This window comes from Lissotriton helveticus, chromosome 9 (assembly GCF_964261635.1).
Source record: "Lissotriton helveticus chromosome 9, aLisHel1.1, whole genome shotgun sequence".
Taxonomy (NCBI): domain Eukaryota; kingdom Metazoa; phylum Chordata; class Amphibia; order Caudata; family Salamandridae; genus Lissotriton; species Lissotriton helveticus.
The window spans coordinates 637459666-637484257 of record NC_136070.1 but is presented as its reverse complement, the minus strand read 5'-3'; the positions used below and the strand labels follow the sequence as shown (position 1 = coordinate 637484257).

The window sequence follows — 24592 nt, the reverse complement described above, 5'->3', positions numbered from 1 at the left end:
GCTGCCTTTATATGAGTAGACAGTGGACCACTGCATGCACCAACACCTCACCCAACCATGTATTCCCTGGACGTCAACATCTTCAAAGAGGCAACTGTCCACTTAAGGGAGTTGTGCTAAAAAATAATCTCATTTAGGTGAAGCAAATGGAGGTCTGCGGTCACTCATAGGCCTACTTAATTGTGTTCATAGCCATTCATAAAGTGTAGGAAATGTCTCTTACTTTATTAGTAATGTGGCAGGAGGAGTTGTAACGTCTGCGAATGTACATTTTACGATGTGACTGATTAGTATATTAGTCGCCTTGGAAAATGAAGAGATGGTCACAACCATATGTTTCAGCTATCACTCTGGATTTATTTAACAAACATATCCTTTATATGATGATAGAACAATGGTACTGTTAAGGAATGGTGTGTGCAGCATCAATAAAGATAAAATATATGGTTGATGTGCTTTACTATGTTTTAATCTTCAGTACATGAAATCAGCAAGAAATGTTTCTTGATAAATAGGTATCTTACAGAGAATCACATGGCAAGCAATGATGCACACAATAGTATTTAATGCACAATATTCCTGAAAATCCTCTTAGCTCAGAACAGCTGGTAGGAACTGGATTCATGACATTTCGCTCAGTCTCCGGAGGTTGGCACAGGGTATAAGAGTGTTGAAACTGAGTACTCAGTCCTTGAGGAGATGGTGCTTTAGTGATGGACGATTGTTGACGTAGAATAATCTGCTCAAAGCGGGCCAACAATAGGCGTCAAACTATACAGAAAGAGGAGGAAAATGTGTGGTTACCAATGCTGTCTTCTCTAAACTTTCTATTTCTTAAACATTCTTTTAAAATATCTTCTCATAATTTGACCTTCCATTGCTCTCCCAGTCATCAGTATAACTGCAGGTTCAAGGTAGTCTACCATGTTGCTACTCATGTAAGGATTCTGTTCACAGTGGAAAAGCTCCTCCTAATACATCCCTGACCTGCCTGATGCATATGTTCTGACTGAAGGAAAGATAAGACTATTCATGTTCCCTAGAGAGAATTTCATACGTCAAAGAAGAGATTTTGTTGACATCTTGGGGGACATAACCACTTCAGTAATGCCTTGCTACCATTGTCTGCCCCTAGGAGGAACTTTTCCATGCTGCCTCTGATTTAAGATATTCCTAAGGAAGTGCAACCATAGAAGGCGTTGGTAGTCTGGAGCTCATATGCCATGTGATAGAGTAAATAATCATCAACCCTAGAAGAGCTTAATCTGACAGAACAATCACTATTCCTTCATCATTCAACTGCAAGACTACCAAACTGGGTACAGGTGGTACCAAGGGCTCTGCTAGCAATGGAAACGATCAATCCTTTCAGCTTATTCACACCCCAAAAGCAGGTATTTTTTAAAAGAGGGGTCAGTTGCCTGAAGTATGGAAGTATCAGTTGCTTTATGTTTCGCGTCTCTGAGTCACGGTACGGAAACCTTGCCTTTCTGTAATCCTAGTTTCCTTAATGGAATCTCAGTTGAAATCATAAACTGCGGATAGTCCTGTAGTACATGAATATCTATCTATCTATCTATCTATCTATCTATCTATCTATCTATCTATCTATCTATCTATCTATCTATCTATCTATCTATCTATCTATCTATCTATCTATCTATCTATCTATCTATCTATCTATCTATCTATCTATCTATCTATCTATCTATCTATCTATCTATCTATCTATCTATCTTTCCTGTCTGTCCACTAAAAACAAAAAACAAAGATTAAAATAAAGTTATGGATAGCTTTGGTTATAATGCCTTAGCGTGTTAAAAATATCCATTATTCATCAGAAATTCACTGAAAAACCACAGTTAACTCATTAACTGCGGGTGTTGGCCAATGGTCCTCACAAGGACTCCAATTGACCTTGGTTTGATCCGTTCCTGTACCAGGCACTAGGCCCAGCCACACAAGTGGGGCAGCATTTTTATCATCACAACTGGGTTAACGCTGGGTGGTAGGAATTTTGTGGATTCCTGCTGATTCCGTTGGTTTCCATCACAGAAATGTAAGGAAAATGTGTGATGTTAGGCAAAGTTTAAGATTTGCAGGGTATTGGGGGTAGGAAAACCTTGTGGTATTCAAGTAAGGCACGCCACCCTGGTATCCCCTGATTGTCTAGCTTTCAAAAATATCTGTGATTGGTAGGTTTGCATAGGAGGTGCCACAACATCCTCAAATACCGCAGCTACTCCTATTGCTTATTTCTCAACGTAGCGCTTCAGAGCCCTTTGTGTCATGGTCTCTTGGACCGTCTACACAAGTGGGTGTGGGAACTCAGGGTTTTGAGAAAATATGTGGCTGGCTGCAGATTACAGAACTTTCTATGACAGAAATGTAATGAATAAGTGTGTTTTTTGCCAAAGTTTGAGGTTTCCAAGGGATTCTGGTTATGAAAAGCTGATGAAAACCCCGCATGTCACCCCACCCTAGATTTCCCTAAGCGTCTAGTTTTGAAAAATGGATAGGTTGGCTAGGTTTACCTGGGTGCAAGCAGAGCTAGAGCCCAAAATCCACAGCTACCCACATTGAAAAAAAAGGCAGTTATCAATGGAACAATGTGATGTGTCCATGTTGCGTTTTGGAATGTTTCCTGTTGGGGGCACTATGCTTACCCACACAAGTGCGGTACCATTTTTATCAGGAAACTTGGGGGAATGCTGTTTAATATGAGATTTGTGGCTCCCGATAGATTCCAGAAGTTTTCCTCACATAAATGTGATGCAAATGTGTGTTTTTAGCCAAATTTGAGGTTTGCAAAGGCTTATGGGTAAGGAAACTTGGTATACGCCACACAAGTCACCCCACCCTGAAATCCCCTAGGTATCTAGTTTTTGAAAATGTACAGGTTTGCTAGGTTTTCCTAGAAGCCACCTGAGTTAGGGCCCAAAACCTACAGCTACTAACATTGCACAAATGGGCCGGTTTTCAGTGTAAAGCTGATGTGTGATGTGTCCATGTTGCGTTTTGGGCAGTTTCCTATCAGGGGCAGTAGGCCTACCCACACAAGGAGGTACCATTTGTATCGGAAGGCATGTGGAAACATTGAATAGTAGAGCATGTGCTATTACTAATTGGCTTTTGCTCCATTTGTGCCTTACAAATATAAGCCAGTGTGTAAATGAGATGTACAAATAACCACTGCTCCTAAACTCCATTTCTGGTGCCCATTTCAGAAATACATAGGCTCCTTGATGCCCATTTTAACTCTACATATTTCACCATGTGAATTGGTCTATATTAGGTACACAATAAAAATTCATTGTAAGGTACAATGCAGGGGCTGGCTCTGGGTACCTAGAGTTCTTGGACATCCTCCAAACCCTATGTAGTCCCACAAACAGAACAGTCCAGCAGATAAGAACGTTGTCACAAATTCCTATTGTTACCTACCCATTTTCAATAATTCCTTATTTCAGCAGAACGTTTCTTGAATAACCTATAGGGATCTACACACATGACCCCTTGCTGAATTCAGAATGTTGTCTACTTTTCAGAAATCTATGGTTTTCCCAGATCACTCATGGCTTTTACACAAGTTTCCACCACAAACTGCAAGCACAACAAATAGGAAAAAAGGGCAAACCCTTTCAAAAATGCCAAAACTGTGATAAAAAAAATAGTTGTTTGCTACAGCTATGCATGTTTCCTGAAAGCTAGGAAGAAGGTGACTGAAGCACAGCAATCTTTACAGAGGCAAATTTGGCATGGATACCTTATGTGGGTAAAAGTTATGGAGGCCCAAGTGTGAACTGCCCCAAATAGCCAAACAAGCATTGGAAATGCAATAGGGCTCGCATTAGGAAAGTTTGAGCTATTGGTCTTATAAATGATTTTTTTTTAATTGATGTGTTATTTTTTAAAATAGCTAAATTAATAGCTTTGTCATTTACAATGCCAGTAGTTATAACTTTCGCAAACACCTATAGCATTTGTAATGCAACATGTTTTGTATTTACGTGACTTAGATGTATTGATATTACAAATAACAATGTCTTTTCATTTTTTTAAATAATTAATACTTAAATAATTTATTTAATTTGTAATGGCAATAGCTTAAACTTTTGTAAATAACTTTTGTGAAGATTATGTTCAGTGTTTTTTATTGTGACGAAAATCCAAGAACAGAAGTGAAATATTAACATCTTTTTGTGATTTGTAATGAAGCATGAAAGCTTGAAAACAGCTTGAAACATTGAAAGAACATATTTGAACCAGTGATGCTCTGGTTGCGCTGAGTGATGCTGTGGTTGCGCTGAGTGATGCTGTGGTTGCGCTGAGTGATGCTGTGGTTGCGCTGAGTGATGCTGCTGTTGCGCTGAGTAATGCTGTGGTGGTGCTGAGTGATGCTGTGGTTGCGCTGAGTGATGCTGTGGTTGCGCTGAGTGATGCTGTGGTTGCGCTGAGTGGTGTGTGCATCGGTGGAGCTTAGTGGGTGCATTGGTGGAGCTGTGTGGTGGGTGCATTGGTGGAGCTTAGTTGGAGCATCGGTGGAGCTGTGTGGTGGGTGCATCTGTGGAGCTGTGTGGTGGGTGCATCGGTGGAGCTGTGTGGTGGGTGCTTCGGTGGAGCTGTGTGGTGGGTGCATCTGTGGAGCTGTGTGGTGGGTGCATCTGTGGAGCTGTGTGGTGGGTGCTTCGGTGGAGCTGTGTGGTGGGTGCATCGGTGGAGGTGTGTGGTGGGTGCCTTGGTGGAGCTGTATGGTGGGTGCCTCGGAGGAGCTGTGTGATGGGTGCATCGGTGGAGCTGTGTGGTGGGTGTATCGGTGGAGCTGTGTCGGTGGAGCTGTGCAGTGGGTGCATCGGTGGAGCTGGGTGGTGGGTGCATCGGTGGAGCTGTGTCGGTGGAGCTGTGTGGTGGCTGCATCGGTGGAGCTGTGTGGTGGGTGTATCGGTGGAGCTGTGTGGTGGGTCGTTCGGTGGAGCTGTGTGGTGGGTGCCTCGGTGGAGCTGTGTGGTGGGTGCATCGGTGGAGCTGTGTGGTGGGTGCATCGGTGGAGCTGTGTAGGTGGAGCTGTGTGGTGGGTGCATCGGTGGAGCTGTGTGGTGGGGGCATTTGTGGAGCTCTGTGCCTATTGCTATATTTTGGATATTAACATGGTCCTAATGAGGTGCAACCAATGCCCAGACAGTGTTACCAAGTTTAAAATTACGAAATAATGAAGTAATACTGTTACAAAATGTGGCACATTATGCTGCATTATTTGCCTTTTCTTGCCGTATAATCTACTCACCCCTACCGCATAATTTGGCCTTCTCCTGCCGCATAATTTCAGTGGCCCGGAGTATAGTGCACTTCTTGGGTGAGTTGCATGAGTTAGAATGACACAATAAAAGCAAGGTGTGGCTAGTGCTGCTTCACATAAGCATTTGGTGTAGTGGAGAATGGACATTGTGCGTGCAATCGATTATCAACTTGTTGCATAAAAATAAAAAAAATCACACAACGAGCTACGTAGTGTCCACCCATTGAAGGCAATGTTAAATCTCCAAGGAAATACTGTGCAGAGGGACAGAGCACTTTTGCCATAGCAGCGATTTGTGGAGGAACCTTGTTGTTTGAATAGTGCACGTTGTGTGGTACTCATTTTGTCAACCTTGGAAGGATGAGAGGCTAAGTGGTTCAAACAGGATTTAAATCTGGGAACGCGGCATTAAACACAGATCCGTGAATACATTAGCCCGCTGTGCTACCATAACCGGCTGTTCTGGTCTCTGCGTTGTTCCCTTCAGTTTAATCGTTTTTTATCAAACAAAAATACATCTTATTTTTTGCAGCAGTTGCTGTGGCAGTTGTTGTCATTTTTAGCACTAAAAATTACAAATTTCCATAAATTCCATGATACCTATGTTATCACTCTGAGGAGGAAATTTTGAGACACACAACCTGGGATTTAGATTTAGGGGTTACTGATAGATCACTGCAGTCAGAACAAAACTAGCACACAGACACAATCATATGCACCAATGAGAACAAGAGAATTGAATTGAAAGTGAAATGAGAATTCACCACATCATGCATTGTTTTATGAACCTCTTGAAAAAACTAAGTACAAAAGACAAACTCCTTTCAACATTTCTTTTCTAATGTCATATTCCTTGTTTACTTTCAAAGACAAACATGTTTTTCACTTGTTTCTGTAACATCACAGTGTTGATTTATTTACAATTCCACGAGAGCTTGTATTTCTGTCTTTGGTAGGACAAGGCTGCAGGGCACCCGTGCCGTTTTGATGGTTTTGTCCTCTCCCTTACACATGGTTATCTTACACGAGACAGACCAGGTCGAGTGTGGCGCAGGGGGCACAGAAAGCAAAGGCACAATAGACGCGGGAGGATTACTGCACGTGAGACTGACCTCCAGTCTGGCAGCCCAGCTGACGAGGGGGAAGGGGCGGTGCCAAAGCCCTTTTAAAAAGTTCAATGGTTGTTGCGCCCCTTGGTGTAATTAATGTAAATACTTCCGAATACTGCAAGTGGGAAGTTGACCCTTGACCTTTCAGGTGGGAAGGGTTTACTGGCGCATGCTGAGTACTGATGTCATTTAAACGTGAAGGAGTGCGGAAAAGCCGCATTCCTGTGCTTGGAATGTAGCTCTGCCGGTTCCAGTCGAAGTACGGAATTTTACAAGCGCTCTTACATAGCAACGGGGCGTTCAAATAATAAATCTGCACAAAGCGAAATGCGGGGCCAAATAAACTAAAAAACATTTCAACATCATTTGACGTAGTGAACAATTGCAAGCATCATGCGATACCTAAAATATACCTGTAGTAACCGTGCGCACAACTGCCACAAACCACTGCGATGCCATGCTAATGGCAGTGTGTGTACTATAAGAGTGCTAGTTAACGAGAACAACAAACAAGCATCAAAGAGCATAAAAGGAGACACCGGCGGCGGCCGTGAAACTGAAAGTACGGCCGGCCGGCCGTGAATAATTAGAGAAGCTGTGGGAGGGAGGCTGGGCTGCCTTTGTTGTGGTAATTCGAGGCAGGCAGGCGGTTGGTGGCATTGTGCACGCGCTTTTTAGGGCTTGCGCAATGACCTAAAAAGCACATGCACTGCATGGAATCGCCAGTGGTTAAACTCTGGATAAGCCACTATAGAGATTCGCCAGCTATGCGCATGCGCATCACCAGGCGAGCCCTAAAAAGGACTAAGCACTGGGTGGGTTGTTGCCCCAGCAGCTAAGTGGTAAAAGTTAAAAGTCTTGGCTGCATTGTTCAGTAAGAACAGTTGAATGGTTGTATATATTATTTAGATATGCTGCACTCCGTGTGATTACATACTGAGGTGAGGGTATAGGGAAGAGATGCTTTTTTTTTGTTTGATGTTGATGTATATGTTGTTGCATGTTACATGGTGATAGTGTATGAAGGTATGTGTTTATGTTTCTCGTAGTCAAATTACCATAATTTTCAATTTTGCTGCATAATATAGATAATCCAGGTTTTATGCACGCAAAGCTTACACAGCGATTGTCTCTGGATCTCTAGTAGCGTGGGTGTCAACCCGCAGCGTTTACTCTCGTTTATAAACAAAGCGTTCTAAGTCGCGTACAGCTGCAGCTCTTCATTCCAAATGAAGCGAGCGCAGGGTAAGGTCATCTTCTCATCTTACCAAATATCCTCTTCATTATTATTAACACATTTCATGTTATTTTACCTAATTAAATTTAATTTCCCATTACCGACTACTGTTGATTTTTCCACCCTGATAGTGCCCTATAAAACTAGCGAGTAAACACCAACGTTGTCGCATTTCATGTAATTTCCAATTGGGTAATGCTAGTTAAAAGCAGCAATTTTTCATTCATATATTTTTACCCTAGAGAATTACTAGGGGCTTTTTCACCATAGAGTGGTGAGTAGACCCATCCTTTACCACTGCCCTTGGTTTATTTAATTGAGTCACTTTGGACCCATTTTCATATTTATATTTCATATCACTGCCATTCAGGAGTTTTTACCCTGGCATTGGCTTATTTTGGTGAGTAGTCATGAAGCTCTTTCTTCTATTAGATTATGCTGATAACTTGTTTGGTAGTGATTACTTAACTACCCTCCAATTAACCATAGAGCAGCCTTTTAGCCCCTGTCGTAGTGATTTAATTCGCCAGTTGGACTTTCTAGTCGCTCTGGAGGTGAGTTGGTAAAAATGATATTCTGCCATTCATATACTACTAAATTATGCATATCCCTTACACGAATTCTTTGACCATGCAGGATGTATACACCTCATAATGTCCTAATGAAGATCTGGTCTACTAGAAATCAACATATAATCGGTCGAAACATCAACAATAGTTGTTAATGATGCCTGAATGTACATTTTGGTGATTCAGCAATACTTTTGTGAACAGCAACACTTGTTGAAACAAGATAGTATTCTAATACTACAAATGATTTACCTTGTGACAAATTGATACAATATATAGCCCAACTAGTGTGGATCACTTCCACTGCATGTGTACTGTATTTTCTTCTGTTGACTTAGGAATAGAACTTTCTTCAGGCCTTTGTCATAAGTCTCAACTAGTAGGTTCTCAAAATGTAGCCAACAGAATAATATTTTGATTAAAACCGTATTGCTCACCCAAATTCTGAGGAATACTGGGTTACCCCCATTACCCCCATCTTAAAATAAATATAAATATACATATATATCTATAAAAAAAAAAATATATATATATATATATATATATATAATACCTACTGGCAGTCGCCAGTAGGTAGTTATAGTTAGGACCTATTATCCATAGGAAAACCGCAACATTCTATTGCCAATAACTTTGGTGTCGATTGATGAATCTTCTTGAAATTTTCCAAACTTTTGGCCAGCTCAGTTCCGCTCATACCCTGAAAGTTTGGGGGTAATTGGTGAAGCGGGGGCCGATAAAAAAGGGGGTCCCAAAACGCGTTTTCCCCATGCAATTTCTCATAGGACCTTTAGCCACGGCTACAGCTCGAACGGCGGAACGGAATTACACCAAATTTGGCAGAGAGCTAGTCCTGAGTTCCGACGTGTGCTGGTGTCAATATGTTCAGTAGTTTTTGAGAAAATTACAGTTAAAGTCATTTATATATCTATGGACACGGAGGATCCGCGGATTGTGCGAGGATTGGCCTCGTAGGATAAGCACACCCGTAATAATACGCGCTGAATTCTAATTGGCTGTCAAGCGGTTGTAAAAATTCAAAACCAGGAACTGTTGGCAGCCATTTTGTGTCTCGGTAGAAGCGAGGGTGAAGAAGTCTGTGAAATATGTTGGCAAAACGTGAACAGGGGAAGGTTAGACACACCCTGACCCCCTAGGTCTGCTCAGGGGGTGACATAGGGACCCGTAGGGCAAAAAAAGTAAGAACAATTTTTTGCAAAAAAAGTCGCGAGATGCGCGTAGGATCCGCTCATTTGGTCGCTGAAAAAAACAAAGCATGTATTCTTGAGATATATATCAAGCTTATGTGTATAGATGTTGGGTGGTTCTAGAAAGAGCCTTTGTGTTTATTGAGAGATTTTAGTAATTACAAGTAAGTATCGATGCAGAGTCTAAAGTTCATGAGGAAGACTTGGTTTCCTTCATCTGTAAAATGTACACAATCTCTTTAATAGATGCCATGCATTTTGAAACGCAGATTGTTGTGGTATATGGACAATATTCTATAGTCTCGTAGAAAAGTAGAAAGATTTATTCACTTGTTTATTCACTTATCTGCGCAGATCAGGTGTTCCAGTCTTCCCCTATCTCGACGACTGGTTGTTGAAGGGGGGCTCACCCAGACAGTCGTCTCCCACCTCCAGGCTACGGTCGACCTCTTGCACCTGCTGGGGTTGTCCATCAACGTGCCAAAGTCGCACCTGTGCCCCTCTTAATCGGAGCGGTTCTGGACTCGGCGCAGTTTTGGGTTTTTCACTCCGAACAGCGGGTTCGAGATATTTAGGCTCTGATTCTGATCTTTCAGCTTTTATCCCGGGTCTCGGTCAGGTTGATGCTGCAGCTCCTGGGGCTGAAGGCCTCCTGTATCCTAGTGGTGCATCACGCAAGGTGGCATGTGAATAAATATAATCATAGGCTACGCAGTTTGCGTTCCGTAATACAACAATTTCAGGGGGTGGTGGTTCCCGGGGCTTGAGGGGGGTCGTTGAGGCCCACATACTTGTAATGTTATAGGGGGTGGTTGGACGCGGAAGTGGTGCAAGGGGGTTGTAAATCTGGTACACATTGTTTTGTTTTACTTTGCTTTCCTTTCTGTGATTTAGAAGATCCTGGGTAAATATAACGGTGTTGTACAGCCAGTAACATGTAACCCTACCCCCAAATGGCGTTCTGCCTGTTACCATAGTAACAGTTCATGGAACACTTACGTGAGCACAGAGGTTAAAAGTTCACCACACTATGTTGCTAATGAGTTAGCCTCAGAAATATACTTCAAATTATAAATATAATTTCTATTGATGACTGCTACCCCCACAAAAAAAACAGATGTATGTACTTTTTTAATTAACTTTTATTAAAACAATACCGGGAACTATAACTAAAAGATAACAATACAATAAATAACTAGAACTATAACTAACAAAACAATATAATAAACAACATATAATATGGAGTCCAAAAGAAGTATTGTAGTTAATCTGCAAAACAAAAACAAAATTAGTGTTTAAAATTAGACTGATGTGACTAAGTGAGGTCAAACATTACAAGTCAAAGTAACATTTGACGATATATATATTTTTTAAAATCTTTGCAGTGTGCCTGAAACGCTTCCACTGGCATTGTACATGCAGACTTTGGTCCACATTTTTTATCAATTTTTGCAGTTTGAGTTATAACGTCCTACTCTGTTATTCATCTCCTACTTTCTCCTTTCAAATTCTTTTGTAAAGAAATTAACATACATTAAAGGGAACATTTTCTGCATATTTTTAATAAAGCATTTGACACAATGCATAGTGACACCGTATTTATTGAATGTTTTGAAATTAATTTTCACAAGTCTTAAAAAAGGTGAATGCAAGAAAAGTTACTTGCCGCATATACAAGACTGCTTTCAATGGGAGACCCCAATAAAGAGGACTGGTGTGGAACTGCAAGTATGCGGAAGCACTTGCAGACTAAGAATCCGGTCAACTTTGCATGGGAAGAGTTAGGGAGATTGAGAGAGGCTCTTCCTGCTTCATGAGGAGGCCCAAGTACCAGCAGAGTAAGAAGGTTGGGAGCTCGAATGCCATCCTAAAACCTAATCATCCATTAGTTATACAGGGATCCACCCTGTATCAGAGTCATTCCTAGAAGTGTGAATTTGAGATTATCTGCCACCGAAAACCCCTCAAGTACTTATATCCGTTACTTTTTAACTTCGCCGAGTAGTCGTATTGTGAGTATTTACCTTAAACTTGTCCGTTAAAAATTTGTGAATGTGCATGGCTTCGGACAACTAGTAAATGCCATATTTGAGACATCGGTGTAATCAGCTGGAACAGGAGGATATAGTTTTCTTCAACCTCGGTAACAAACATTCTGCAAACTGAAAAAAGAGTTAAAAATGTGTATGTTGTACATATGTCCAAGATTAATTTAAATGTACATCAAAACATTTGTTCTCAATAGGATTGGGGATGAAAAGCAATTATCAGAGGTTATATTTGGCAAGCAAAATAGGAAATAGCATTGCATTATACAAATGTTAGGCCGAGATTGGTCACTCACTTTATTTACATTGCAATTTTCGGCTGATAACATATGGAGAGCAGTCAGTGGATCTGGTGTGTCGAGTTGTTCACCACCACGTGGTATAGTGTATGGGCAGGGCAGCTTGTGGCGACCAGCACGTCTCATGGTTGAGATATCTGTATAATGAGATAGAACAGGGGGAAAATGAAGTTTCAGGTTATTAAAAAACATGGAGAGCGTGCTAAAATACAACATTGACCAATCAATTACATGTGCAGTGCATAGGGAGGAAGCAGCACGTGAAGCACTACTTAAAAAATTATATGCAGCAGCATTAAGTGATTTGCTCAGAAACATCGCCTACCAAGGCAAAACATTTAAGTTATAAGAGCTGGAAACCGTGCTAAAATATACTTTTGCCGAAAACAATACTTTTGCAATGCATGGGGCACGTGACGCACTACTTACACGAGAGAAACTACATCGTATTCACTTGAACAGCACGTTAGCACACTGCTGTAGGAGCGGCCACATGGCGCTTGACAAATTAAACAAACACACCAGGATTAGGTGATTGCACAGAAACAAAAGTTACAAAGCCAACTTTAACGATATAAAAAAGCAGGAAAGCGTGCTTAAATTCAGCATTGTCAAATCGAACATAAATTTGCATTTATTTGCGGGTTTGTATAGCGCTTGATTCGACTCCTGGAGGAGTATCTCTGCGCTTTGGCAGCCACAACGGTAAGATGAATGGAAACTTAGCTATATTAGATGTTAAAGTTGATACAAATGGGTTTTAAGTTGTTTCCTAAATTGTAGGTGTTCTGGGCATAGTCTGGGGGCTCTAGGGAGACTGTTCCATAGAGAGGGTCCAGCCACAGACAGTGCCTTACCACCGTGTCTAGCCTTCTTCGTCCGAGGGACACATAGCAAATCCTGGTCACTGGACCTGCGGGAGCGTGTGGGAATATAGGGAATGAATTTGTTTTTTAGATATTCGGGTCCTGAACCGTTAAGGCATTTATGAGTAATGCAGCAAGTTTTGAATTTGGTTCTCTGTTTTATGGACAGCCAATGGAGTTTTACCAACAGAGGTTTGGAAGGGGTTCGGGTAGGGGCGTTAAGGACTAATCGAGCTGCAGTGTTCTGAACCACTTGGAGTTTTGCCAGAACTCTTTCATTAGCGTTCAGAAACAGGCCATTGCAGTAGTCTATGCGGCTTAAAACAAGAGCCTGCACCAGTGTTTTTCTGACTGAGTCGGGAAGCAGTGGGAATACTTTCCGTAGGAGACCAATTACGTGGAAGCATGAACCCACAACTTAGTTGCTATGCTGCTTTAATGAGAGTTCCTGATCTAGTCTGACTCCTAGATTTTTTACAACCTGCTTTGGCTCTGGGACTGGGCCAAGATCTTGTGGCCACCAGTCCGGAGTCCACAGAAGTTTAGCTTCTCCAAACAACATGACTTCGGTCTTACCGACATTGCATTGAAGATAGTTGGTGGACATCCAATGTGCCACAGCCTTCATACCCTGGGAAAAGGAGTTCTTGACCTCGGGAGTGAGGTGTTTAAAAGGGAAGAGGAGCTGGGTATCGTCGGCGTAGGATACCCGAATAAAGCCATACGTTCTCATGATGCTAGCCAGGGGTGCCACATAGATATTAAAGAGGGTAGGGCTCAAACAAGAGCCCTGTGGCACCCCTTTTGAGATCTCAGTCTCTTCTGACCGATAGGCCCCCAAGGTCACACGTTGGGTCCGGTTAGATAGAAAAAACCTAAGCCAGGCTAAAGCCTGTTTTCCAAGCCGATATTGGCCAGCCGAGTTGTCAGGATGTTATGAGACACGGTGTCAAACGCCGCAGACAGGTCCAATAGTACCAGGACCACGGAGAAGCCCTTGTCCTGATACATATGTAGATCGTCTGCGACTGACATCAGGGTGGTCTCGGTACTGTGCTTGGGCCGAAAACCCGATTGAGAATAGTCCAATCCACCTGCCAGCTCAACATGGTTAGATAGATGGCGGTTGACATATTTCTCAATAAGTTTGCCCAAGAACGGGAGAAGAGATATTGGCCTTAGATTGTTGAGTTCTGTCCATGGGATAGCGGTGTTTTTCCTAATAGGCCTGACCAAGGCCCTTTTCCATTCCGTGGTATTTAAAGATTGTTCAGATTAATTAATTTAATTACTCTTAAAAAAAGTGCTCACCTACGAAGAAGTGAATACAAACACTCTCAATGGCTGTGACTGCGGAATAGGAAACGTTCAAGAAGGTTGGCAGCTTATAAGTGCTTTGCAGAAGGATGATTGGTTGAGCATGATGTCACTGGGTGTGAGAGCTGTGATTGGGCATGTTGTAATTGAGCATGTGAAAATAAAATGAAATACGTTAGGGGTACATAGCCAGACGGTGGGACGTATTGTGCGCATGCGTAACATTAACACGCATGCGCTACCACAAACATGCATGCGCAAAGTGAAGGCAACTCCTATGGGGTACATACATAGATGGAGTTCGGATGTCCCCGTGGTCTTGAAGTAGCTTGAGGAGGGGTGCTTTGCAGCCTTCCTCCATAAAATAATAATATATAATTAGCCATGCCCCGGGGGCTGGGGACCCCGGTGCCCGGGATTGGGCACGGGAGGGGGGCCACGCAGCCCACTTCCCATAAAAAAATTGAATACGTATACTCCGCTTATTATCATCGTACCATAAGCGCACCCTTCCGATCACGCACTGAAGGCTAATTGGCTGTCAAGTGGTTGTCAACATTCGAAACTAGAAACTGTTGGCAGCCATTTTATGTCTCGGTACAAGGGAGACTGAAGAAGCGTGTGAAATGTGTGTTTAAAACATGAAAAGGGGGAGGGTAGACACACCCTGATCCTCTAGGTCTCCTCAGGGAGTCCCAAAAGGTCTCCCAGGGCCCCTTGATGTGATGTGGGCTTCAGCGCTTTTTTGGTAATTTGCATTCTTTCAACTGTTTAGAGAGGAGATGCAGCAGTGCTGTATCCAGGATCCACCATTGAGTAAGAAAAGGTAACAATAACACTATTTACCTGCTAAGTGAATTTCCTGCCATAGGATAACAGTGATGTACTTTTTAAGAAAGTTAAAGAAAATTATTAAAATAATAACCTCAGATAATCTCTTGTCTTAATATTTATATTAAACATATATAAAGAAGTTTTTCAACATTGAAAAAAATCGCAGAAGTCGCGCACACACCACGTCTGATATGTATATGACATCGCACTCTACGGCGCGTCCGCGCGTTATACGTACATCTCGTGTATGCGCAAGGCGGCGCGCACAAGTCGCATAGCAACCGCATGGGAAAAGTTGTACCCATCGCACACCCTTCGCGGATCCTAGACAGCGACCCTAAAATGGAGGACATGTTTAGCGCAGTAAATGAATAAGGTGTTCGTAGGGTGCGCAACTGCAAAAAAAAAGAAAAAAAATATAAAAATGATTTAAGTATATTATAAACAATATAAAATAATGGAAAAAAAATATTTTTATGTAAAATAAATTTGATAAAAAAATGTGTAATGTAATTTAAAAAATAACATCTAAAAATAAAAAGATTAAAAACAGTAGTTAGAAAATATAAAAAAAAACAATAAAAATATTTACAAATTAACATTTAAAAAATCTTTGAAATTCACTGAAAAAAACATAGGTTTCAGACATGTTATAGTTAGGAATTAACATTTAAAAAACCTTTGAAATTCACTGAAAAAAACCATAGGTTTCAGACATGTTATAGTTAGGAATTAGCATTTAAAAAACCTTTGAAATTCACTGAAAAAACCATAGGTTTCAGATAAGTTATAGTTAGGAATTAGCATTTAAAAAACCTTAGAAATTCACTGAAAAAAACCATAGGTTTCAGGGGTGTTATAGTTTGCTGGACATTTCACTCGTATAAAACCATTGAAATTCCTGCGCGCCCGCAATCCACTGCTGATGATGTCACATATTACATCATTCATGACATGGTCAGTGACATCACTGATGACATCTCAAATGACATCACTGATGACATCACTGATGACATCATCCATGTGACAAGCTGATATACCTGATCATACAGTAGCATAATCTTTTAACACACATTATAAAAGATAGAGTGATACAGGTATTCATACAGTTTAATCACTATCCCATATATTTAGTGAGACACTTAAAATTCCTCACTTAGACAGTCAATCACATTGGTACTGAATCCTCCATTCACACACTTATACATCCACTCAGTCTTCAAGGCGGATTGCTAAATATATATATCTATATATATACGTGAGGATGAAGGATCACAAGAAAACAACAGCCAGCCAGAGCAAAAATCTGGATCCCAAAGGATACAATGAGTCACAAAGAAATAAAATATCCAAGAAAGCAGTGACTCAAACAGATAGATTTACCAAAGAACAAAAATATATTTCCACTACAACGTTTCAGCTTCCGCCTTCCTCAGGTAGTTTCAAGATGGTAAGCTCAGTGGCTGCACAGATGACACAGCTGAATTTTCAAAAAGCATCATGAGTGAAGATTCCATTTGGAATGTGGAATAAATGCAGTCCTGAGAGTTCTTGAGATATGCAGTAATCAGGTTGTATTGTCAGTAATGTTCAGTCCATCTGGATGCAATGACTTTAAACGGTACATCCAGAAGTTTTCCCTGGAGTCCAGTAGTTCTTCCTTTGAGACAAGTTCCACGGGGAAAATCTTCAAATCTGATAGTGAATGATCCACAAGGTTAAAATGATTGGCTAAAGGCTGGTCAATTTTCTTATTAATTATTGCTGATTTGTGGTTCCTGAATCGTGTGCGGAGGTCATTCACTGTTTGGCCTACATATTGTTTTTTACAGCTTTGCCGTTGGCACTGAATCACATAAATAATGCATGTTGAGCGACATGTAAGATGCTGCCTTATTGCATAGGTCTTTCTGGTACCATAACTAGTAAATGATGATGTTTGTAAAAGGTATTCACACGTGATGCACCTTTTAGAGTCACAGCAATGAACCCCTGCATTTGTTACAGGTTGCTTGAGTTCAGTTTTCACAATATGAGATCGTAAATTTGGAGCTCTGCGGTAAGCAATGACTGGCGGTTTTGGAAAAATCTTTTGCAATTGTTCACAATTTTACTGTCCACTTGTGAACACTGAAAATATTTTGCACATTTATTTTTATACATTTATCAATATCCTAATTCATTGCTAGGTGGGCATTTTCCATTCTAAACATTTCATTAAGCGGGTACATATAAGGTATAAGCAGGAGTATAGAGGAAACAGAGCATTGGGTCATAATTAACATACAGATTACAGGAGAGAGTAATGACTATTATCACAAACAGAACTATCAATTTTCTAGTCCTAAGCAAATCCTAGAACCATCTAGTAAAAACATTTTCGGGGCTCCTATGCATTTCAGTGTCCATCCATTTCAATTTCAGAATAACCAACAGCACATATCCAATAAAAACATTTTCATTAGACTTTTCCAGTTTTTCTTTATGAGGGCTAGAACATCAATTTAATATATTCAAGGAATGGGCAAAGTGACATTTTTCAATTGCTCAGAATTTTTTTTTCTCGTGCAGAACAAACATAACTAATGCAAATATTAAAGCAGTCAGACACATTATTACAAAAACAATCCTGGCTCCAAGGGACCAGGAGGACCACACAGGGTCATAGGAATTAGGACAAGGAGCCACAAAGGGCTGCTCCTCCTAAAATATGGGACGACCAAAGGGGTACATTATTAACGAAAAAGAAGCCCTTGGGGAAATTGAAGCCGCTGTACAACCAGCCAGAGGGGAGTCTTCTCCCTGTGTCCATTTGAGCTTCACAGGCAGGCTCTTGTTGATCCACGGTGGAGCTGCACAACTCGCAACTCAAGAATCACGACCCAGTTTTAAAAGGAAAGTTTCTTCTTCAGGATAGGGCAATCACCCACCAGGGCAAATGCACTCAGCGATCCTGTCCAGTGTCTCAGGCAGTGCACCGGTTTTCTTCACTTAAATCTAACAGGCACCAGAGACACAGGACATGTACCCTAAACTCAAGTCCTTCCCTAACTCCTATATTACTCTATTGGCGCACTGCTCTTTTGTTAGGGCCACTTATTGCATCCAGTGTGCCCACTTATATCTTGACCAACAAACAAAGGTGCAAACTTGCATTCAATTTGGGACCAGGATTCAGAGGCATGATTCTGGGATCTCTGAAGCAACCCTTATTTCAAAAGGGGTCACCTCAAGCAAAGCCTCCTCGCCGTTCTGGTCGGTCTGTGACTCTCAGCTGGGCATCAAAAAACTTGATCCACGATTTCTCCTTTCTGATTTGTGACCCCGTCTTTCGTCCAAGACAGTGGCAGGGGTACAGCATTAACGTCCCTGGGCTTCCGCCTTCACTGAGGTCCTAGTTGCCAGCAACGCCTGTGCTGGTTACCTTCACTTTTACTTCAAGCTGGACTAATGCTGACTCCCCAAGCTGGATCTGATGTCCGTGCCGCTTTGGCAATGGGTGTAAGACAGCAAATATCTATTGGTGGACAGAACAAACAAGGCACAGAAATAATCTACCAACAGAGAGGATAGTCTCAGAATACTTCCTAGTCTTGGGGGTGGCCCATATATTAGCAAGGCATCCAAGAACCACTTCATTTATGATTTCTTTTAATAAAAGCACTTACATTGTACACTTAGGACCATGCTCTCGTGTTATAGGTACAACAGGAAAATCTAAAACTGCTAATTTACCAGGGATTCTTAGTACAAAAAGAACTAAAAAAAAACTTCAACATAGTGGGAACATTTTCTCCAGCAGAACATGTTGTGACAAACAAACCTTATAAAACAATATTTTCTTCAAAAATGTTTGCTAAGGATCACTTGGGCATCTTTCCTGCATTCTACTTTTTACAATCCAAACTAGGAACATCAGCTCTAATAAAGACTGTCAGCTTATTTATACAGATTAGCTAATAATAATGGTGTTATCACCTGAGAATTTTAGAACAAAAACTACCACATGTAGTTCCCCTTAAAGATGAAATAAGGGAACAGCAATCTAGACTACTCATCCTTTCATAATTTTATCAAACAGGAAGGGCAGTAACATAGCATATATATTTTATTCATTTTATTAATGCTAACAATGTTTAAAACAGTATTACTGAATAGCCAATTAAATGTCTCATGGCTATTTCACAGACAGCTTAGACAGGCTAAAGAAAAGTAAGAAAAAGAGTGAGAAAACACAAAGTTGCCTACCCTTAATTTGTAGAGGAGCTAGCCTCGTTCCCCCCAATTTGACAGTAGGAAACCTGAAACAGGTTTCACTTCTGTCAATATTATCAACCCCTATTTGTAGCAACTGGGCATAAACAAAGTTATAGGAGGTAAATAGCATATTGAGCTAGCTAAAAACATGAATAACCAACCACCAATCCCTTTAGCAAGTATACTAGTGATAACAAGAGGGCACATGAATTCAAACTAAATCCCATTACCTCAGCCCTTGCACAGTAATCGTCAAACTTAAAGCATTAGTGCTGTATATATGGCAAAGCTATCTGTTAATCAGAGCTCACATACACAATTATATTGCCTTGTTCATATGAGTGCATAAAAACCTGCGTTCGTAAAAAAAAAAGCAAAACATTTGCTTCACTCCTTGCGCTGCCATCTTGTCTTTCAAAAAGTTTCAGAGGTCAAAATGTTAAAGGCAAACCTTGCTCTGAGCCCTGCTAGGCTTCTAAATGTAGAACACGACCTTTAACTCTTTACCAGCTGTCCTATTTTGTGTGCAAGGCTTTCCATGCGGTTCTCCCAATTCAAAGTGACCCTGGAGACTGATTGCTGAAAAGAAGACCCACTCCATTCCTGTGTGTCAGTAATTTAGAGGTAAGGGAATAACTTCTGCTGGTTTTTATATGTATTTTCAATTGTAATCAGTGTGCAGTATACTTTTCTAGCAGTATAGAGGTCAGATGTTTGTGTTATACATAAATGTGTGCATTTACTAAAGCCTGAGAGCAGTTTAAAAGCTGCTCTGAGTGGCAGAATTGCTTTTAAACAGTGAATTTTGCCCAATTTTGACTTTGGTGTTTGGGGCAGTTAAAAATGAATATCCTACAATGTTTTTGCATAATAATCATCCCCAGAGTGTTCTCTAGATAGCCCAGAGATGGGGCATCAGAAATGTAGAAAGTATATCCTTATAAAAATGAGTTTTGTATGCCTGCGTAGTGACATTGCACATGTAAGTTTCCTCATACTGCGGTAAAGCACTGCTTAAATTCAATTTTGATGCTAGGAGTTCACAGTATGATTATTAGGCTTTATAAAGATTAAAAACGAATTTAATGCACTGATTTTTAATAACTTTTTTTTCCTTTCATATAATAATTTTTTTTTTAGTAATACCAATCATTTTGATAATTCCACATATGAAAAGCAAGCTTCATCCCTTGCCTATCATATTTCGGCGGATTCATTTATAACCCTAAGCACAGAAGCCTAACTTGAAACATGAAAAATCTGCGCCACTTTGTAAAGGCCAGTTATTATTTAACATCAGAACCACAGATGTGCTTATGTAAAAAGGCATTAAGAAAGGAAACCCCTACCGTACATTTTTCCCTGTTATCGAAAATAATTAACCTGATTTTTTGAAACTTTTTAAAAGCATGCAAGCCTCTATACCAGGTTGACACTGACTTAAAACCCCAGCTGACCAGCATCCCTTTCTCTCTGTCCTGCAGTCAAAAAGACAGCTGCTTCTCAGTGAGACAGTTAAAACACAGCTGTTGAAAAGCTTCTCTTTTAGTGTTGAAATGTAAGCACGGTGACAGTCTATTTAAAACTGAGGCATTTCAATGCAGTCAAATATATCGTTCTATAATGTGTGTTTAGTTCAGCAACAACCAATTTACTCAGATGATATGAATGCCTTTTAATATCTAACACAATGTTTCTAAGGAAAATGCTGTAACATTTTATATGTTAGTCATAATCATTACAAAGTTCACATTTTCGTTTTTGAGGCCTATTTTATTCCTATTGAATGTGAATTCTAATTTTATCTTTAGCATTGTGGCAATTTGCACATATGTATGGTGTCTTACTCTGTCAATTTAATAGTAACATGCAACTATTTAGCATATGTTATATAATTCATTTCTGGATTTTGTATTTAATATTAATTAAATTACATTTTGCGTAACAGAATGATGACAGCAAAAACACAAACACATTGAGCTCATTCCAGACATTTACAGAAGGGGTTCATACATTCAGAACACAAAATACAGCACGCTTGAGGCTAGCCATTCTTACACAAAAAGCGCAATCGCTATTTACTCAAACAAGTTCCACCAATGTCAAACCACATAGACATTTAAACTCACATTTAACCCACAAATCAACACTTAGGACAGAAACAAAAGAGAGCCCACAGACTGTACTTAAACCCAACCATTTGTAAATACTAGTTGTAAGTTATATTTACAAGAAGAGCTTCTTAATAGTAGCCCAAACGACTGCACAAAAACAGCCCAAGAACTGTTCCATTTTCAAGAAACCAAAATACACCAAATTCACTAGATTTGGCTGGCAGAACACCAAAAATCGCACTGCATATCTCCACTTATAAAAGTGTGCAGAATAGGATCCTTTTTTATGTACATATTTTAATTCCATGGGGTACTTTGTCAACAAGGAAGAAATACGTTTTTTATACCTAAACCTATTTAGGTATCACCTCTAGGGGAGCCGGCTGAGTCTATTCACATCCCATTATGGTACCTCCAAAAAGCAACACATTCTTCGATGTGCGCTTGAAACAGGCATGCCAAAAATATTTCAAAATATACAATATTAAGCGCAAAGTAGCACTTAAGTAATGTACCGTTCAAATGTTATAAAAAGTAGAGAAAAGTCTCTTCATTACCTGCCTACACAAATTGCAATTCATATATTTCCATATTGCCTAATATTGGCCAATTTCCAAAACAAATCACATGTCGACGACCTTTCCAAAGCACAAATCTCACAAATCTCCAAAGCACAAATCTCCAACCTCTCACTGCCAAGTTCTGGGTGACCTAATGGTCGTTTAAGAATACTCACTCCAAAAAGGTTCTCAGTCAGGAGCGGTAAACATTTGGAGGATCAAAATCAGGAAGACCAGAAATATACTGAGCTGCAGAGGCAGAGAATCTCAAAGCACAGGGTAACTCCCTAGTAGATTCATGTCCTGTCCTCCTCAGTAGATTCTTGTCTCCTGTCAAGACCACTCTCATGATTAGCCGCTTCTCTGATGAGGTCCACGTTGGGGCACCATTTGAAGAAAATAGAAACCTTCTCAGGGGTCTCACTGTTACACCTGGTCCTTTTAAACCAACAAAGAAGAGATCGGCACAGAAGTTGCAATATAAAAGACATCTTTATTAACCTCAGATGAGGGAGACTACGTCACACAGTACCCTCAGGTAACTGTAGGAGGCATTCTAAGAAGTACAGACAACAGAGGCCTTATATATGCTTAGGTTACATTAGTCAGCATAAAACCAAGGGGAGGTCCTGGCATTAAACAGCATGCAGAATGACTAATATGGGTATACAAGATTTGCTTGCTCAACAAAGTGGGAGGGGAGTCATTTCTCCTTACATCAGCAAGAATAGCCTGACAGTTATAACATAAGAGTAGGTGCATTCTTCTAGCTAGGCCCTTCTGACCATGTGCAAGGCTCTAAAAGAGGGAAACAGCACATGGCGAGCATATGGCTAACTAAAATGGCTGCCAAGTACAAAATGGCTTTCAGCTCATGCTAACAGATCCCTGCAATCTTTAACAACTAAAGCGGGCCATGTCTGTTCTGGCAGAGTCAACATGCCTAAGCATACATTCTATCATATATGGTAATCTCTTTTGGAATGGGGTTATATGCTCTTTATAGGCAAAGCGTACTTCCAATAAAGACATACAAATCATATCAGGGAGGAGGATCTACAGTGGCATATTTTGAGATCAGCACTGCCCCATCAGCATCTTCCATTTCAAATCATGAGTAGAATACTGCAGCAGAATACACAGGATCTGTTCTGATCACCAGTGTGATTTTGGCGACAATTGATGATAATCCCCTGACTGGCCAATGGGCAGTAGGGGCGAAGCACACATTTTCAGGTACTGTCTCCCATTCTACCTTCTCCATTTCTCCCGACATTGCTCACAAAGACCCATTAATCCGTACAGGAGACCTGGGCAGATCCATTGTAACTGTTTAGAGATAAGCGAACATATGATAAATAAGCAGAATGCCTTTCCAATTACTGAGGTGGATTTTAAAATACTTCTGGACTTCTCTAGTTGGGTTTGTGTGTACAACTTAATATTTGGAGGTCTTGCGCTCCATGTTAGGAATGAAGTACTTTTTACTCCAATGTTAATGGGTCACACCCGGTAGATCCCTTTAATCCCAAAAGGAAATGTACCTGTTTTAGAAAAAAGGAGAACTGGCAAGTGCCTCTTACTCCTCTTTTAGAAAGTTATAATATGTCAGACAGTGAGTGTTAGGAGTCTGATCAACCTGCCATCATGGCATCTTGCAGTCATATGTTTAGGTATTATGCAATATTTTGCTACAAATCATGTGTAGCAGAATTATCATAATTATAATAAGCACCACAACACATAACATGCAAATCAGGGGAACGTTAGAAAGGACCCAATCATATTTCACCCCATATGTATCAGTCTATTCCATGCCAAAAATGCCTAAAATGCTGTCATCCATCCACGTTATAAGGCTGTACTAGTTTGCTAAGTTTACATTATGCCTTTAGTGCCAATGATATATTGTGCAGTGGCTAGATGTAACCCATGCTCGCGCCTCCTTTGCTATAAAAATGGTCAAACAATGCCCCTTAGCAGAAGCATACAGAAACTAATGCTAGTATTCCCTCCTTCCATCTAAGACGGATCTCATTAAGGTCAATTTTCCTTGCAGCTGCGACTATAATGCATGTACCAGAGAAATTGAAAGTTTTGCTTCTCTGCCATGTTGGTTTGAACAGTATCATAAAACACTGAGTTGCTAAAGAGAAAGCATGGCGACTGAGCACACATTTGTTAGCATTGCAATTCTTATGCTTTCCTAGGCATTGTGCCTATTTTTAGGCACAATCTCTAATATTAAATTCCGCCATGCAACCATACAATCAGGCCTGTCCAGTATGTCCCATGCATTATCATCATACAAAAGTCCTGTCAAATACGACACCCCTATATTGTGCAACAATCCTCATCGTTAACAATCATTTGCAATTTTTGTATGTAGAATCACAATTTTGACAACTTCAGTATCTCTCTAACACCTATGGAATGTACTATGAATATTATCTTATTGGATATGACTCGTAAGCGATAGTCAGTGTGGCATTTAGAGGTGTATTCAGTACTTCAGACCAATATTTCTTCATGGTGCTATTCTACAGTGAATCAGTGGAGCGCTGAGTTCCATTCCTCGGGCACTTCTGAGGAACAGCAATTCTCAGGTCAGAAACACTCAGTTTCATTAGGCGCCGGTATTTTCAGCTGATGCGTTTGTGTTTGTGGAATGTCTTTAGCCTATTTTCAATATTTCTTGATGGAATCTATATACAGCGGTCAAATTTTGTGCAACGGGGAAGAGAGATGAGGATTGCAGGTGATGCTGGAATTTGCAATTTTTGTGTTGGTGTTCAACAAGCTGCACTAATCAGTAGACGTTAACGTAAAGATATATAGGGGACCAGTATGTTAATATCTTCCAGCTTGAAAGAATTTG

At 40.5% G+C, this 24592-nt stretch overlaps 1 protein-coding gene across 6 annotated transcripts in view; it reads right to left on the bottom strand.

The window, feature by feature from the left end:
- Positions 1-451: 451 nt before the first annotated feature.
- LOC144782893 (uncharacterized) overlaps positions 452-24592 on the bottom strand; it is an 853036-nt gene continuing 828895 nt past the window's right edge. For all 6 annotated transcript variants that reach the window (XR_013601298.1, XM_078662148.1, XM_078662146.1 and 3 more), the window contains one exon: positions 452-771. Coding sequence is in view for 1 of the 6 variants with exons in the window: in XM_078662148.1 (XP_078518274.1) it covers positions 767-771 (5 nt within the window). In the remaining 5 variants the exon portion in view is untranslated. The remainder of the gene's footprint in view (positions 772-24592) is intronic.